Source organism: Pteropus alecto, unplaced genomic scaffold, assembly GCF_000325575.1.
Source record: "Pteropus alecto unplaced genomic scaffold, ASM32557v1 scaffold123, whole genome shotgun sequence".
Lineage (NCBI taxonomy): Eukaryota > Metazoa > Chordata > Mammalia > Chiroptera > Pteropodidae > Pteropus > Pteropus alecto.
Window position 1 is genome coordinate 6,991,837 of NW_006433950.1, and position 16,409 is coordinate 7,008,245.

A 16,409-nucleotide genomic window follows, 5' to 3' on the forward strand; every position below is an offset into this window, starting at 1 on the left:
CGCGCGGTGCGCACCGAGGTCAAAGGCGATGCGGGAACGATGCGCCCGGCCCGCCAGGTGCGCTCAGCGCTGCCACCCACCCTGAGTGCGCCACAGATTTCGCGGGCGGGGTGCAAGGGTCAGGGCAGGGCCTCTGCGCCCGGGCCGCCTCCTCCGGGTATAAAGTGAGCGCGCGGGCTCCTAGGCGCCACCACGCGTTGAACTAGCACAAGCGCCTCTTCGCCTCTTGCTTCGGACATCCCGCCTCACTTCTGCCAGAAATGGACCCCAACTGCTCCTGCCCCACTGGTAAGGACCCTCAGCTCTGGGCCTCAGGATGTCCCTATCCTAGGCACCAACACACAGTGTCCCTGGGGTTAGAGAAGAGAATATTTTGAGCTGCAGCTGAAGTGGACTCCTGTAGATAGCAGGTCCTGTGCTTTCTCCCTGGCCAAGCACCTTCATCCCCAGTCTGAGCGTTTCCAGCCTCTCAATAGCTCCTGAATCAGAGGCCAGGGGCCGTCCTGCTCCACCTCATCCGGGTGGTTGAGGCGCTGCTGGATCTGGCCTGTGTGCTCTGCCCAGGTCCTAATTTGCCTGTGCTGGGAGGGAGGCAGGGGACTTTGCCTCTTCTGGGCTCAGGATATAAGATCCTGGCCTCCAGACTCAGCCTTCCTGAGCTGAGTATGGAGCCTGGGACCCTCCCTGTGGGATAAATACAAGGGAACGCAATGCCCTCTCCCGCAGAAGGGCAGGGAAGGTAGGGTTAGGCTTGTTCTCCGTGGGACAGGAGTTCCCAGGGCTGGGCCCTCTCCAGAGGAAGAGGTTGGCGGAGCGTACTTGGGGACTGCTGTCTCCCACATCACACTCAGATCTCACTGCCTGTCTTTCTCCTCCTTGCAGGTGGCTCCTGCAGCTGCACCGGCTCCTGTAAATGCAAAGACTGCAGATGCACCTCCTGCAAGAAGAGTGAGTGCGGGGCCTTCTCTGGGAATCCGGGGGCTGGGCTAAGGCGAGGGAGGGAGCCCAGAGCTGGTTGCCAGTGGATGTCTCTGGGGCTTTGTCTTCCTTTGTCCCTGGGATCCTGTCACTGCCACTGCAGGCTTCCTGCCCTGTCCTGGGCTCCGATGGGGGCAGGCTAGCCTTCTGGTGAAAACCAAACCCCAAAGGTCCTACTCAGTGTCTCAAGACAGCATGCTTTTCCGTACTCTCGGTCCTCTGGGATGAGGCAGGTGTCCGGTAAAGTCATCTGTGACTTCTCATTTTCCCCACTCTCCACAGGCTGCTGCTCCTGCTGCCCCGTGGGCTGTGCCCGGTGCGCCCAGGGCTGTGTCTGCAAGGGAGCATCGGACAAGTGCAGCTGCTGTGCGTGACGTCAGGGAGAGCCTGCTCCCTGATGTAAATAGAGCACCGTGTACAAACCTGCATTTTTTTAAATTCCGCACTGACCCGTTTGCCACATTCTCTTTTCCACTAAATATGTGAAGGATAATAAAAAGCTGTTGCCTTTATTCTGACCCTGGTTTCTTTGCTGTGCGTCGTCGGGAATAAGGATTTCTGTGTCCAGGAGGGCTGGGTTGGAGATTGGACTGGAAGCACAGAGGGCTGGGTTCTGCATGGAAATGTTAGTACAAACAGAGTGTCTTAAGGCAAGGAGGTGACCTCACTGAGCTTCATCTTCTATCACATGGAAGAGCCTTAGGACACATGCTCTAAAGGCTTACTTCTAAAACATTGGTGCTGAGGACCATATCTCAATGTTTCTAACATTCACAGATATCAACTTTGGTAAAATAAATTAAGAAAAATTTGAAAGGACAGTATGCAGAACCCATTTTGAGGTTCAACACACGTAATTTAAATACATGAAGAACCAACGAGAAAACTAGATGTTTAAAATTTTAAAAAGCTGCACATTGTTCATGGGAGGTGTCCACTGAACACCGGGAACAATCACAAACTCCCCAGTGTGTGGGGTGCACAACCTTGCAGAGCAGTGTCCCCCTACATCCCCACAGGGAGCCATCACTCCTGGCTTACCTGGTGTCACTGACAGGGTACCTGCTCCGCCTGGGAACTCCTAGCTGTGGCTTACCTCTGAACCTTGGTAAGTCTTTTGCTGGGTCAGGCAGGTGTCTGCCCCTTCAAAATCTAGCCCGTGGCCGCTTGAAATCGGCAGAGTGTCCAGCACTTTGGAGGGGATTGCCTGGCTTTTCTCAGGAAGAAGGAATGTACCCGGGAATTGGTTCCATTGAAGGACATCATGTCTGCCTGTGCGGGTGATGACGGTTCTGCAGCTGGGAGGGCATGGTGGGGTTTATTAGGCAGGAGAAAGGCCGGGAGTGACTTGTAATTAATGGCAACGGTTAGGCCCCTTGGCTATTTGTGGAGGGAGTTGCTATTTGATGTAAAATCAAAGAGAAAGACAAGTCACATGGACCTGGAGTCAGGACCACACTTGCCCACAGGTGCCCTGTGTGAAGAGGGATTTCAGAAGCTAGCCAGTGCTCGAGGGTATCGGTCCTGGCATCAGGTATCTTGGTTCACAGCCACTTCCTGGCCCTGAGACCTGGACAGGACTTTTGATAATCTCTGAGCCTCCATTTCTTCATTAATATGAAAGAGATTACATCTCAATGTGAGGAACAAATGACACAGGCCCAGCTCCTGGCTAGAGCTTAATAAATTGTGGCCATATGATCACAATGTCAACACTGGTTCCTTTCAGCTCCTAACGAGCTCCTGGAGAAAGGCTCATTGATTTTGAAGCATTAATCTGGGTTGAAAGCTGGAGATGGCCTGAGAACCTTGCTGACTCAGTGCCATGGGGAGTGTGGACGATCTACAATAAATCTGCTGGGACAAGATGCTCCCACAGAATTTGGACAGGCACGAAAGCCTTTCCCACCCTTCATGTCATTTGATGTGCGCAGGAACCGGTGAGAGACTGAAGGCCCAGGAGCTGGAGTGATTGTGCTGCTTTCCAGAGAGGTTAAGCAACCTACCCAAAGTCACACAGCTGGTAGAGGTCTGAATGTATGCTACCGCTGTCTCACCCCCTACGCATCACAGGTGGCTAATCATGATATCACCACATGCTACATCCTGCCTCTCAATATTCAGAGCTGGAAGGGTCCTTCGAGATAGTCCTGTTGCGCTCCCGCCTTGAGAGATGGCAAAACGAAGCCCAGAGAGGTCACGGGGCTGTGCGCAGGGACATGACTGCCACTCAGCGCTCTTCCCACTGCTGCCTCTGTGCCAGGTGTTCAGTGTCCTCCTCTTTCATGAGATGTCATGGTGCCGGGCGGCAGGCGAGGGTATGCTGCTGCAGGCAGCCAGCGTGAGTGCCAATCGCTCTGGTGTCACTGATAGCTGGGTGTCATTACTTGTCTGTGGCTCAGACTCCTCTACTGTGAAAAAAGAGAAATAATAGCACCCGGCTCTTAGATTTGAATGATTTAATACACGCCAGGAACTTAGAACGATGATGCCAGGAGCCCTGTGAGTAATCTATAATATCAGGTATGAATTTTTATTTTTCATTCATAGCATAGGAGACATTTTTCTACTTGCAGACAAATAAGCCAGGCCTGGTGTGCCTAGCTCTGTGTCCTGTGTTGTCCTCATCAACCTCATCATTAACTGAACATTTTTTAAACCCTATTTTCTTAAATCTATTTATGTGAAAAGTAAACTCTTTACTGAAAATGAGAATCGGTTTATTTCCAGACATATAAGGTAGCCACAAATCATATACATGCATATACACGCACACATACGCATATACCTTTTGCATGTGTCATTCTGTCATTCCCAGAATTGAACGTGGCACAGTAGAGGTGGTGAAGACATACCTCTGGGCCAAAAGGAAGGGTCATCACTGACGTTCTCCTTCCTCTGGGAGGTGACCGGAATCAGATCCAGGGCACCTCTTCCCAGCACGGGGACCATGGCCATGGGTTAGTTACATAAACTCCTTGTGTGCGTACTTCTAGTATTTCCCTTCAGAGTTGTTGTTCGGGCTTCAAAAGTGGAAGTCATTAGCCAAGGCTTGGCACAGGCTAAATGTTTTGTAATTGTCAGGAATACTGAAATGGAGATAACCCTTCTTCCTTGTTATTTATTCCAGGTTGCCTTAACACCTAAAATGACGCCCTCCTTCAGGGACATCCGGTGCTTTGGGAACCTCCAACCTGGAGTGGGGCCACCGGGTTTGGCTGAGGAAAGCCCTGGAAAGTTGAGCACCAGGACAAGTGCCCACTCATTCCTTCCCTGGTGAACGGAGCGGGGAAGGGGCCCGTACTCTGCCCCTTGCAGCTTATTGGAGAAATGGGAGGGACAGCGATGCTCGGCGGCCGTGTGTAAAGGACACATTCACCTCCGCTCTGCGCACACAACTCCCGGGCACCACCAGTCAAGCCAGGGACGTGAGCACAAGGCTGGGCTTGCACACGGGCTCCTGGAAAGGGCGAAGCGGAGGACAAGGACGCGGGAAGGGGCGGGGTGGGGCGAGGATGGGAAGCCGGACACGTGTGTGTTTGTGTGTGTGGAGGGGGGCGGGGGGAAGACGGCGAGGACTCCCGAACACCGGGAACAGGGGTGGCTGCCCCTTGGGAAAATTGGGAAGGGTCCAACCGGGAGGCTGGGACACCCTGTGCCGCACGGCACACAAGCCCCTCTCCGCGTGTTCTGGCGCCAAAGCGGCGGCCCGGCGCCAAGCGCACGGAGCTCCGCGCTGATAGGGGGATGATGCGCCCGGCCCCACCAGGTGCGCTCAGCCCGGCCAAGGGCGCTGCGAGCGGCACGGATGCGGTCCCGCGGGGTGCAAGGGCCGGGGCGGGGCCTCTGCGCCCGGGCCGCCTCCTCCGGCTATAAAGCGGGCACGCGGGCTCCTAGGTGCCACCACGCGTTTCGCCAGCACCAGTTCCTCTTCGCCTCTGGCTTTAGGCCTCCTGCCTCATCTCTACTCGAAATGGACCCCAACTGCTCCTGCCCCACTGGTAAGGACCCTCGGCTCGGGCCTCAGAATTCCCCTTTCCCAGGCACAGGACAGAGTGGTCTTGGGATGGAGGAGGACGCTTTCTGAGCTTGAGCTCAAGCGGACTCCTCTGTCCAGAGCTTTCTTCCTAGCCAGCTCCTGAGAGCATTTCCAGCCTCCCTTTGCCTCTGTTTTAGAGCTGAGGATACTGAGGCTTCAGGCTGCCCTTCTCGAGGTCACTCAGTGAGTCAGAGGGCTGCTGGACTCTGTCCAGGCCTCGGAGCTGCCAGGACTTGATGGGAGGTGGGGACATTGCCGGTTTGGGGTTCAGGCCATAAGATCCTGGCTGCAGCCCCAGTCTGCCTGGGTTGTGTCTGGAGCTTGGGGATCCCCCTTCCCCTTTGCAGGGTAAAATCAGGAGGGGATCTACCTTCCGGAACTGAAAGAGAAGGCAGGGCTAGTCCTCATCTGCCCTGAGTGGGTCGAGGGCTCCCAGTGTTGAGTCTGACAGGAGGTACAGGGAGTGATTGTTGATTGACTATTCTCTCCTGCGTCACACTCACATCTCACGGCCTGTCTTTCTCCCTGCAGGTGGCTCCTGCAGCTGTGCCGGCTCCTGCAAATGCAAAGACTGCAGATGCACCTCCTGCAAGAAGAGTGAGTGTGGGGTTTCCCCTGGGAATCTGGGAGCTGCTGGGCTGAGTTAGAGGACAGAGGTCCACAGAAAGGAGGCCAGGGACCCAGTGTCCCTACCACCTTTCCCTCCTCCCCTGCGTCAGAGTCAGAGTTGAGAGAGCCATGGAGATGGTTGAGCCTAACCTCTCATTCCAGAACCAGGGACACTGAGGTCCAGAGAGGTCACCAAATAGTGTCAAGGTTGGAGCCAGAACTAGAACCTGTCTCTTGATGCAGACTTCTGAACCCTCTAGTGTCCTGAGCACTTCATGCACCTGAACTTGGTGACCATGTGTGGTTTCCCTGACCTGCTGGTGAAACCCTCTCCTATAGAGGCAGCTCAGAGCTTCCCTGCACCCCTCCCCGGCCCCCGCCCCGCGCTGCTGTGGCAGGTGTTTGCCCCTCTCTGATCTTGAGGCCTTTCTTCACTTCATTGCATCGTTGGGGGGGCAGGTGGGGAAGCGTAACTTCCATTGTCCCCGGAGGCCCTGTCACTGCCTCTCCAGGCTTTCTGCCCTGTCTGGACTCAGGGCAGGGTGGCCTTTCCCTAGTGGGTGGGACCTATTCTAAAGTTCTGTAATAATTGTCTCAGGACTGCACGTGCCATTCCAAACTCAAGTCTTCCTTGTTTGGGGTTGTGCGTGGGGGGCAGTTTTTGCCAGGCCTGCTGTTGAGAAGGGTAGTTCCTGTAATGTCCACTCTGACTTCTTGCTGTCCTTTGTCCTCAGGCTGCTGCTCCTGCTGCCCCGTGGGCTGTGCTCGGTGTGCCCAGGGCTGCATCTGCAAAGGAGCATCGGACAAGTGCAGCTGCTGTGCGTGACATCAAGAAGAGCCTGCTCCCAGATGTAAATAGAGCACCGTGTTCAAACCTGCATTTTTAAATTTTTTCATAAACCCTGAACCGATTTCTGTATTCCTTTTTGTATGAAATATTTGAATGACAATAAACATCTAGACTCTTCCAGCTCCACGTTCCTCATGGTGTTTTGGGGATATGGAACTCGGTTCTTGTTGGGCCGTAGGGGAGCCCCTGTTTGGGGAAATAGAAGGGGGAGTTGGCACAGGAAGTGGGGGCGAGGTGAAATGTTTTCCGCGATCTGGCTTGGCCTCGGCTCTTCTGGGTGAGCTGTGGCAGAGTATTTCCTCTACCACCTTCTAGAGCAAACTGGTCCCTGCCTTTTTTGCATATCCGTGTCACTGCGTGTCACATTCATTTGGTAGCCACTGTGGCACACATACTCTATACACAGGCACTGGGTTCTCAGTGGTGAGGTGGCCTGGAGCTCACGGACAGATAATTAGCGGATGGAAGAAACAAAATGGCCGTGGCTGAGAATGCTCTTGGAGTGAGCCTGTCTGAGGAGACCTTGGCACTGACGCCTGAGCAGCAGTCCTGTCAGGGGACAGTTGGAGTAAAGGCCCCGAGGCGGGAAAGAGCTTAGCGTGTTCAGGAAATAGAAGGCGAGCACGTCCGGGCTAGTGTGAGGGGAGTCGTCCACGCTGAATCATCTGGAGGTGATGAGAGGGCCAGGCCGCCTCCCTACTTCCCTTCCCAGCCCCCAATTTGATTTCTTAGGTCTAAGATGGGCCAGCGGACTTGTATTTTAACAAGTACCCAAGGTTGCAACCCACTGTCACACATAATCATTTAGTGAAACGCAATGAGCTTCTGCCGAGAAGTATTTCCACCCCAGCTGGTGTTTGAAGCCAATACCCCTAACAAGTGGCTGTCCACTCTGGTGGCCCAGGGAACCTGGAGGGACCCATTTCCTGTCTGTGGAGGGAGAAATGGGCAGACCTTGCCATATGGGATGTGGCAAGTGGCCTCGCAGAGAACAAACCAGGTGGAGAGGCCGATCCAAGCCTCCTTGGGGGCTCACGCTGTGAAAACACCATCCCACTGTGGGTGGGCTGGTGTCCCAGCAGCCTTGGTGAGAGAGCCTGGCATGGACCTCGTGGGGTCTGCGATGTGGCACTGCTCCGTTTGGTCTGGGAGTCCTGGTGGCAAGGTCATGAATGTGTCTTTCACAAACAAATGTGGTTCCCTTAGGGAACTACAGCTGCCAGACCTCTCTGGGGAAGGGGACTTGGCGATGTGCCTGGCAAGCACAGTCATCCCACTGCGGCTTTGTATTTTGCAAGTCGAGTGTGAAGTGGCAGCCTCGTTCTGTCCCTGAGCCCCATCTTCCCAAGGGGTGGCTGGGGCGTGCCCGTTATGATGTCTGTTGGAGAGATTAATTTATAATAGTGTGTTTCTAATTTGATGTGGCTGCATCAGAATGCCTTATATAATTTCAGAAGTTAATACCTTGTTTAATTGGGAAGCAGTCAAATGCATCATCTCTGGAGCCAGTCTGCTCGGCTGGAACCACTTAAGTAAGTTGTGTGTCTTGTCTGTGCCTGATATTTCTCATCTGGAAAGTGGGTACAATAATAGCGCCTACCCCATAGGTTAAATGTGTCTAGCACAGTCTCCGACACATAATAAGTGCTTAGCAAGTGCTACTTCCATCCAGGCACAGTGCCTCGCAATCAGTAGGTGATTCATAAATGCCCTCTGCTTGATTTGAGCACATACTGGATCTCTACTGTATGTAAATCATTGTGCTGGGCACAAAGAGAGAAGATAACATATCGATAAGATACAATCCCTTTGCTGAGTGGGCTGGAAACATGACAGGCTAGCTCTTCTGGGGGGCGGGGGGAAAGCTGGGGTAACAGCCTTGCTCAAAGTAGACCCTAAGTGCGGATGACACTGAATCAGTCAGATCCTCTCTCCTGAGAAGTGTACATTCAAGGCGCAGGTGGCAGGAACAAAGAGCACCTGGACCTCGTGCTATACCTAGAACTATATCATGGGGACAGCAAAGAATCCACCGTAAGTGGTAGTCACGACAACGGTTAGCCCCGGCTATAGATCTGTTTCTGTGAGAACAACAGTAGCTCTGGGTCTTCTCGGGACCCGAAGAAGCTGGATATATGCCGAACCCAGCTCCTGCTTGGGCCCTTCCCTCCTCCACGGTGGCCTCCCTCCCTCCCTCTACAGACCCAACTATTTAGGGGGAGGGGGTTGGGGAATATTGTAAAGTTGGCTGGTTTTTACCTCCAGGCCAGCAGGGCACACTCAGGTGAGAAGCAGCCGCTGGGATTCCAGAGGTCGCCCTGCATCTCAGGACCACGCCCAGGGCCTGAGGCTCTGAGGGCAGAGCAGTATGGGGCCTGTGAGACACACACCTGGATGAGGATTTCTTCAGGTTGGTAGGTGTTTCCTGCCCTTGGGGCCTGCCACTCTCAGGCCTGGGAAAGTCACTTTCCTGTCAGGGATTCAAAGAGGCTCCTCGTAGCTCTGTGGGTCCATATCTTATTCAGATTTCCTTAATTTTTACCTAATGTCCTTTTTCTATTCCAGGATCACATCCAAGTTACCACATTACAACCTCAAACTCTTGGCTGGGACAATCTCTCAGATGTTGCTGGTTTTCGATGACCTTGACAGTTTTGAGGAGTACTGGTCCAGTGTATCGTAGGATGCTCCTCTGTTGGAATTTGTCTGATGCTTTTCTCATCAGTACATTTGGGGTTACGAGTTTTGGGGAGGACAACCACAGAGTTCCTCATTATACTGTATCAAAAGTATAATGCTATCCACATGACTTATCACTGTTGATGTTGACCTTGACCACCTGGGCGAGGTAGTGTTTGCCAGGTATCTCCACTGTAAGTTGACTCTTTTTTGCCCCCTTTTCCATGCTTTACTCTTTGGAAGGAAATTACCTTGTACTTAAGGAAAGGGAAGTTATGCTCCTTGAGGGCAAAAGTCTACACAAATCATTTGGAATTCTTCTCCAAGGAAATGTATTTCTTCTCCGTTTATTTATTGATTCGGTTATTTATTTACATCGGCATGAATTCATGGATATTTGTTTTATACTTTGGGTTATGATCCGATACTATTTAATTTATTTCGATGCTCAAATCGTTCCAGCTTTGGCCAGTAGGAGCTCTTTCAGTTGACTCCTGTGTCCCTTTAACACACCTCTGTCCTTGTGGATTCTTTCTTTTTAAAAAATCACTTTATATAATCGGGCTCTGGTGAGGTCTCTCTTCCCGGTTTACAGGCAGCCGCCTTCTCATTGTGTCCTCAAAGGGCAGAGAGAGTGTGAGAGCAGACATCTTTGGAGCATTAAATCTTCCTATCACGAAATGCTGTAACTTCAGGGGAATGCTGGTGAATGTTAAATAACCAGTTCTCCAAGGGAAAAAAAATGCGTTTATTCACATGAGCACAAAAATGTACTATAAATTATAATGCTATATAGAGGGTTCGTAGTATGCAATTTGGAAAAAATAATAAAATATGCAATACTCTTCATTGTACCTGATATCGTCCCTAGAGAGTCTACTGATTTTCACAGAATGCTTTCATTGATTTTTGCTGAACTGACGTGTCTATAACCAATCTATGGTTTGCAATTGATGAATCAATGTAGTTCCAATGTGATGAATGCAGGTTCACATTTTTGTTTCATTAATGAACAGGATGAAAGCCACATATGGTCTCTGTTGTATATTCTTCTATTTTTTTATTTATATTTTTGAGGACCCTTAAAAAATGTAGAACCATTCTTAGGCTGTTCATTTTTTTTTTTTTTAGGTGAGGCAACCCCTTGGTTGACCTCACAGATTGCAAGGACCTTGTCAGCTTACAATCCCTTATTTTTTTTTTATTTTTTACGCCTATAGCACCCGGTCTTCCTAGATGATCTCCCATCCAAGTACTAACCAGGCCCGACCCTGCTTAGCTTCCGAAATCAGACAGGATCGGGCTTGTTCAGGATGGCATAAATGTAAATTAGGCTGTTCAAAGACAAGCCTTGGGCCCAGTTTGGCCCACCGGCCATTATTTACCAACCCTTGATCTATGCTCTTGAGATTGTTTACTCTGCTGTATCTGATGAAAATATTATATGATAATATATCACTGTGCACCTCTTCCCAACTCTGCCTTCAGTGCCATCACATTGGTAGCTTGAGATTAGGCAGTATTTACACTTTCTAAATTGGTAGACACTGAAAGGCAGGGCTTGATTTATTGTTTGCTGATTGTCTAGACTTAAGAGACTGATGCACTGATGTTGATAATACACATTAAACCTAAAATGTGTAATCATTACACTATGAATATCACAATAAAAAATTGAGGAAATATTTTTCTAGTATTTGAAAACTGTTGTCCAATCCAGCAAGGAAATCACTCATGTCATTTTAATGAACAATTAAGTTGCAACATACATCTTCTCATAATGGCACCATCGTCTCACAGTGCAGAATGCCCCCCATCTACTTCAACAGGTACATGACTCGGTCTTGGCCAACTAGAGCTACAGGGTCAGGGATAGTCACATGACCTAATTCAGGCCAATCAGAGTGAATCCTGAAGTATTTACTAGAACCCTGGGGCAATGGATGCACTGTTTCTGCCACACTTGCTAAGCTGCTGGGGCACCACATGGAGAAAACTCCTCTGAGTGTGACGCGGACAGAGGACAGCAAGAGCAAGACCCGGATAGAATCCTGATGTCATTGTCAAAGCACCCACATCTGATGAGCCCGAGCAGGATTCACCTGGAGTTTCAGTTAGGTGAGCTCAGAAGTGATTACATTCTTTCACTCAAGCCAGTTTCCGTTGGGCTTTTTGACGCTCAGCAGGTAGAGTGTGCTGGCAGGCAGATTTTTTTGAACGGTCCATCCTAGATCCTGAGCCCCAGTTTCCGGTGTAGAATGTACAAACACCCCAGATCAGGAGGAATGCACAGAACTGTCCTCAGGAGATCAGCGTCCTCATTTGGGTTCACCTCCTCTCAAGGGCCTGACCTCAGGCTAGTTGGTTCTGCTCTTGGAGCCTCAGTTTCCCCATTCGTATCTCTTCTCAAAGGCATGCAGAGACAGGCAGAGTTAGAGAAAAGCCTCCTCCCCGAGGTGCTGACAGCATTTTTCCTTCCATCAGAGGCATCTGCATTCTACAGGGAGAACCCCAGGCAGTGGATCATGGAATGCTTCTCTCTGTAATGGCTTTCTTCTCCACAATTTCCCGGTGTGGCATGGAAGGACGTTTGTCATGACTCCTTACCGACGAAGCGGGAAGGCTAAGGGGAGAGGGTGGAGGCGTGGAGTGTGCCAGCCCCGGGTTTTTAATTCCAGCTATGCCATCGACCACCTGTGTGATATTGGGCAACGTGTTTAGCTTCTCTGTGCCTCAGCTTATTCATCCATCAAATGGGATTACAAAGATTAAATGACGCCATACTCGGAATATAGTAGGTACTCAATAGAAAGTCAACACTACTAGAACAAAACTATGTGGTTTCCCACCAGGCGAATGCCGATTTTAAAGTGCGACAGTATCAGATGGGACCGTCACCCACCACTATAAAAGACCGAGGGACTTCAGGCTCACCAACCATGTTCTGATTTTTTTTTGACATGCGAATGAGTTCAGGCATTTCTTCTGGAAGTAAAAACAATGATTGGTGATAGAAAACTGGGACATACACAAGGTCACAAGGTGAAATGCTCAAGAGGATCCCAGCCCGTGGCCTGATGCTGTCCTCAGAGCATCTCTCTGCAGGGCACTCACAGGTCAGTGCCAGCCCACTGTTGTTCTGTGGGATGACGGTTCAGTGTGGCCAGACCTTGCAAATTTTTAGGACAAACGGAAATCTAGATTCTTATGTAAAATACCCAGGTTTTAAAAAGATCATATGAAAACTTAAAAGCTTTATGCTTCCTGGAATAAGCCAGACTCAAAAGGAAAAATAGTGTTTGATTCCACTTATATAAAGTGCCTAGAATAGGGAGATTCATAGAGATAGAAGAAGGAATAGAGGTTACCAGGGGCTGGGGAGTGGGGGTGGGGTGGGGAGTTATTGCCTAATGGGGCCAGAGTTTCTGTTTGGGAAGACGGAAAAGTTCTGGAGATGGAGGGTGGTGACGGTTGCACAGCACTGTGAATATTCTCGATGAATCATACACTTTAAAATGGCTAAAATTCTGTGTTGTGTATATTTTACTACAATTAAAATTGTACTAAAATGGGGGGGAGATTGCGTGGAGCAAACAAAGGTCAGAGGTCAGATTTGGCCAGTCTGCAGCTCCCGGTTGGGGCACACCTGTCTGAAATGCTCCCCCTAGCCTGTTATTGCTCCACCTTCCCAAATTCTGCACATCCTTCAAGGACTGTTCCAAAGGTCACCCACCCCTTTCCATTCCTCAAGGCAAAAGGTCCGGCACCACTGGGCCCACTACGGCGACAGCAAGCCTCTTGAGAGTCATCATTCTCCAACTAATCACAGTCCCCACCCCATTTTATTCTCTTCTGGCCCCCTTCACCCCTTTTTATTACCTCTCCGGCCATGTAGGCACGTGAGCCTTCAAGCCCTCGCAGACTGTCCGTTTCCTGGGGGCAGTGCTGTTTTCCTGTGTTCTCATGTAATTCAGTGCCGTAGCGTTAATGAGTGCTGTTTCTCTGCCAGACCTGGGCCGGGCCGAGGCCGGGGCCGGACTAGAGAGAAGAGACCCAAGGAGCCCTGTTTCACTTCACCAGTTGTTTGTAGATTCAATCCAGGTTGTCTAAACCTGGGCACCATTGACATTTTAGGTCAGACAATTCCTTATCCTGCAAGCTGCCCTGTGCATCATAGGATTTTTAGCAGCACCCCTGGCCTCCACCTACTGGATGTCAGCAGCACTCCCCTAGTTGTGACAATCAAAAATATTTCCAGATGTTGCCAAATGTCCCCTGGGAGGCAAAATCCACCCCCCACCGCCTCCTTGAGAAATGGTTTAATTCATCGATTCTGTCTAGTAAAGAGCTTTCTTAAAATCAACATTCCAGATAATGTTGGGGAGTGGGGGATCATATAGGCAGGTTGAAAGTTAGATACATTTTTAAATAAGCAGCAGCATAATTTGGCTATGGTTGCCCAGAATTCTAAGCACTCCCTCTCCCAGCGTCACAGATTCCAGCTCTGCTGTTCAAATTTGCGAGTGTGAGTTTTTCAAAAGATTGACTTCGCTTGCTCGGTGTTTGCTGCCACCTGGTGGTCATTTTGTTTATTGCAAGCTGGGTAAACCCCAATTCTGTTCCCTTTGTTCAGCAACCAGCAAAGCACGGCAAAAGGTTAAGACAATCAGACAGGCTTGCTTTCCCCAGATGCCAGAAACCAGTTCTAAGCTCACAGCTATGACAGCATGAGAGGTATACAGATAAGCCCTCGGGAGTTAGCATGAGCTGGTATAAGTTTGGAGTTAGCATGAGCTGGTGTAAATAATAGTCTGCCAATTCTCCTAGAGAGTCAGAATTTTTAGGGCACTAACTTTGCCTCCACCTTCCCCATCTTTTCTACTACTAAGGCTCCTGTTTTGGAATGTGTTTATAATGTATGATCAAGTGCATTTGAATTCATTTTGTGAAGATATTTTTGAGAATTTTACAGTACACTAGGAGATAATTAGATACATTTAGGGCTCCATAAAACGAGGAGATTTTGTATTAAAACAGTATTTTCCAAATTCATTTGACATTAGAAACAGAGAAATTGATGCAATAGGCCTAAGGCAGGAACCCCTCCCCTCCACCCCCAAGACTGTCTGAAGCAAGGCAGTCTGGGAACCTCAGTGTCATGGGGTGTAGGAGCTGTCGCTATGGTGACTTGGTGTGCTGGGTGAGCTTGAGGATGGTGACTATCTCTGAGATTTGGTTTTCAGGCTTGTGCCACCTCCTGTCCATCTGGGCCCAGATATAATGGTTTTCAGAGCTCAATCTTGGGCAGCAGCCAAGTTCTGCAACTGTTATTAATATGTAGAATATTTAACAGCAATAATGATGAAGATTCTAGGCTTTGAGAGAATTCGAGTGAGCACAGTTAGAATTTTGGTCTATTCTCCACACAGCAGCCAGACTCATCCAGGTAGAACATGTCCCTCCACTGTCTCAAACCTCCAGTGACTCACCATTTCTCTTGGAATAGAAGCCAAGGTCCTCACGCTGGCTCATAAGGCCCCACACGGCCCCCTCCCACCAGCTACATCTGCCTAGTCCTGCCTCAGAGTTTTTGCACCTCCTGTTCCCTGTGTCTGGGATGCCTCAGCAGCTCCCTCCCTCCCCCCCTTCAAGTCTTCACTCAGCCCTTATCCCCATCCCCAGCTTTATTTTTTTTCCTGAGCACCTGTCATTATCCAACCTCTTATGTTTGTATTTGACACTTTGTCTGCCTGCTCTAACAGAATGCACTCTCCGTGAGGGCAAGGAGTTTTTTAACTGAAAAATTCTTGCTCACTGCTGACATTAAATAGTAGGGCGTCTACATAAGAAATAAATCAGACAAGGCAAACTTGCAAATTAAAGATCTCTCTCTTTGGAAGTAGGGACATTATTTGAAAGAAACTATTTATAAGCCATGATATAGTTATTATAAAATATGTCTAATAATTATAGTAAAAGAAAAAAGTTTGCTTTTTTTTTTTTTTTTTACTTAGCCCAGGAAGCAGTATAATAATCTTGCATTTTGGTTTTATAAGCCCAGACGAGATGTGACCTATATTTCCTCATTCCCTCTGCTTGTTACCTTAAGGGTTTATTCAGTCAAGGAAGAAATGAGAACAGTGAAGGGCAGTTTCCCGGACTTCGAAACAACCACATTGGAGAAAGAGTGGCAGGAAATGAAGCATGAGTGTCGCGATGGCTCTAATAAAAAGAATTTAATCATCCATGGTTCTGGGGTCAGTATTAGATGTGCCATCTGAAGGCCTGAGGACAAGCCCTGTCTCTGCTGCTGACTGAGCATGTCACTGTGGGCCAAACCTAGAGCCCAGAATGGTGCCTGGCACATAGTAGGTGCTCAGTGAAAAAGTTGCAAGAATTGGCAATGCGCCCTTGGAAGGCAGGGAGCATAGGGCCCTCTTTGCCAAAATAGATTGTAGTAGGGCCTCCCAAAGTGTTGTGGGCCGGCAAAACAAACTAAGGCAAGATAAGGTTCGGCCAACTACGATTTCAGGAAATGCTTCCGGTGCCCAGGAAATGTTACAGAACCGCTGACCTGGTACCAAGACAGGGCCACATATAGGGTGTGGCCCTGGCCCAATTTGGGCCAAATGCTGGGGACGCCAATTCTATCTGAGAAATTCAGGCTCTGCCTTCCAGCGTAATTGATAATTCAAGGGCTGGAGCCCCAATCCTGAGTTCCCTGAAGACTGAGTCATGCAGGATATTTTCCAACTAACACCCAGGGAGCGCCCCCTGGTGGATATAAAGCGAAACGTGCCATGTCGCTGTGGACAATTGCAACATCCTGTGATGCGTGGGGATGCGGTGGGGGCGGCTAACAGCTTTGTCAAGGTAGGTCACAGAAGCCTCTATTCAATTCTAGAGTATCTTGGCAACAAGGTTTGCCAGAAATAAAAACGTTTAACACTTACTGAGCGTCTACTACATGCCAGACTGTTCTAAGCCCTTAACACGTACATATTAACTAATTTGATCCTTGGGACACCATTTACCGTAGATTATTACTATCTCTACAAGAGTACCCACAACGTGAAAGAGGTAAACCCCCCAATGTAAACTGGGGTGTTTTTGGATATGGTTACCAAAGAAGGGAGAAGAATGGTGGAAAGCCCCAACACCACCCATGTCCACTATGGTTCGCCATACTGTCTTCTGAGAATAATTTTCTCCTGGGTTTTCAGAGAAGGTTTAACTCCTTCGCTTTCTAAGAGT

General features: G+C 49.6%; 2 protein-coding genes and 1 pseudogene across 2 annotated transcripts; 2 read left to right on the forward strand and 1 right to left on the reverse strand.

Annotated features, from left to right (window-relative positions):
* Positions 1 to 51: 51 nt before the first annotated feature.
* On the forward strand, positions 52 to 1,480 carry LOC102886479 (metallothionein-1A). Its single transcript, XM_006908770.3, has 3 exons — positions 52 to 288; positions 883 to 948; positions 1,261 to 1,480. The coding sequence occupies exons 1-3, from the start codon at positions 261 to 263 to the stop codon at positions 1,350 to 1,352; spliced, it is 186 nt and encodes a 61-aa protein (XP_006908832.1). The 5' UTR covers positions 52 to 260; the 3' UTR covers positions 1,353 to 1,480.
* A 3,263-nt stretch (positions 1,481 to 4,743) lies between these two features.
* Positions 4,744 to 6,598, forward strand: LOC102886728 (metallothionein-1E-like). The gene is made up of 3 exons (XM_006908771.3): positions 4,744 to 4,979; positions 5,549 to 5,614; positions 6,361 to 6,598. Exons 1-3 carry the CDS (start codon positions 4,787 to 4,789, stop codon positions 6,450 to 6,452), a joined length of 351 nt encoding a protein of 116 aa, XP_006908833.2. The 5' UTR covers positions 4,744 to 4,786; the 3' UTR covers positions 6,453 to 6,598.
* A 3,768-nt stretch (positions 6,599 to 10,366) lies between these two features.
* Positions 10,367 to 10,485, reverse strand: LOC112477350 (annotated as a pseudogene).
* Positions 10,486 to 16,409: the final 5,924 nt, after the last annotated feature.

What these genes read in the sequence shown, in the direction of transcription:
- LOC102886479 (XM_006908770.3), top strand. Translation starts at nt 261, where the DNA reads ATGGACCCCAACTGCTCCTGCCCCACTG. An exon ending in CAACTGCTCCTGCCCCACTG is followed by an intron (nt 289 to 882) that starts GTAAGGACCCTC and finishes TCCTCCTTGCAG; the next exon opens with GTGGCTCCTGCAGCTGCACC. An exon ending in ATGCACCTCCTGCAAGAAGA is followed by an intron (nt 949 to 1,260) that starts GTGAGTGCGGGG and finishes CACTCTCCACAG; the next exon opens with GCTGCTGCTCCTGCTGCCCC.
- LOC102886728 (XM_006908771.3), top strand. Translation starts at nt 4,787, where the DNA reads ATGCGGTCCCGCGGGGTGCAAGGGCCGGGGCGGGGCCTCTGCGCCCGG. An exon ending in CAACTGCTCCTGCCCCACTG is followed by an intron (nt 4,980 to 5,548) that starts GTAAGGACCCTC and finishes TTCTCCCTGCAG; the next exon opens with GTGGCTCCTGCAGCTGTGCC. An exon ending in ATGCACCTCCTGCAAGAAGA is followed by an intron (nt 5,615 to 6,360) that starts GTGAGTGTGGGG and finishes CTTTGTCCTCAG; the next exon opens with GCTGCTGCTCCTGCTGCCCC.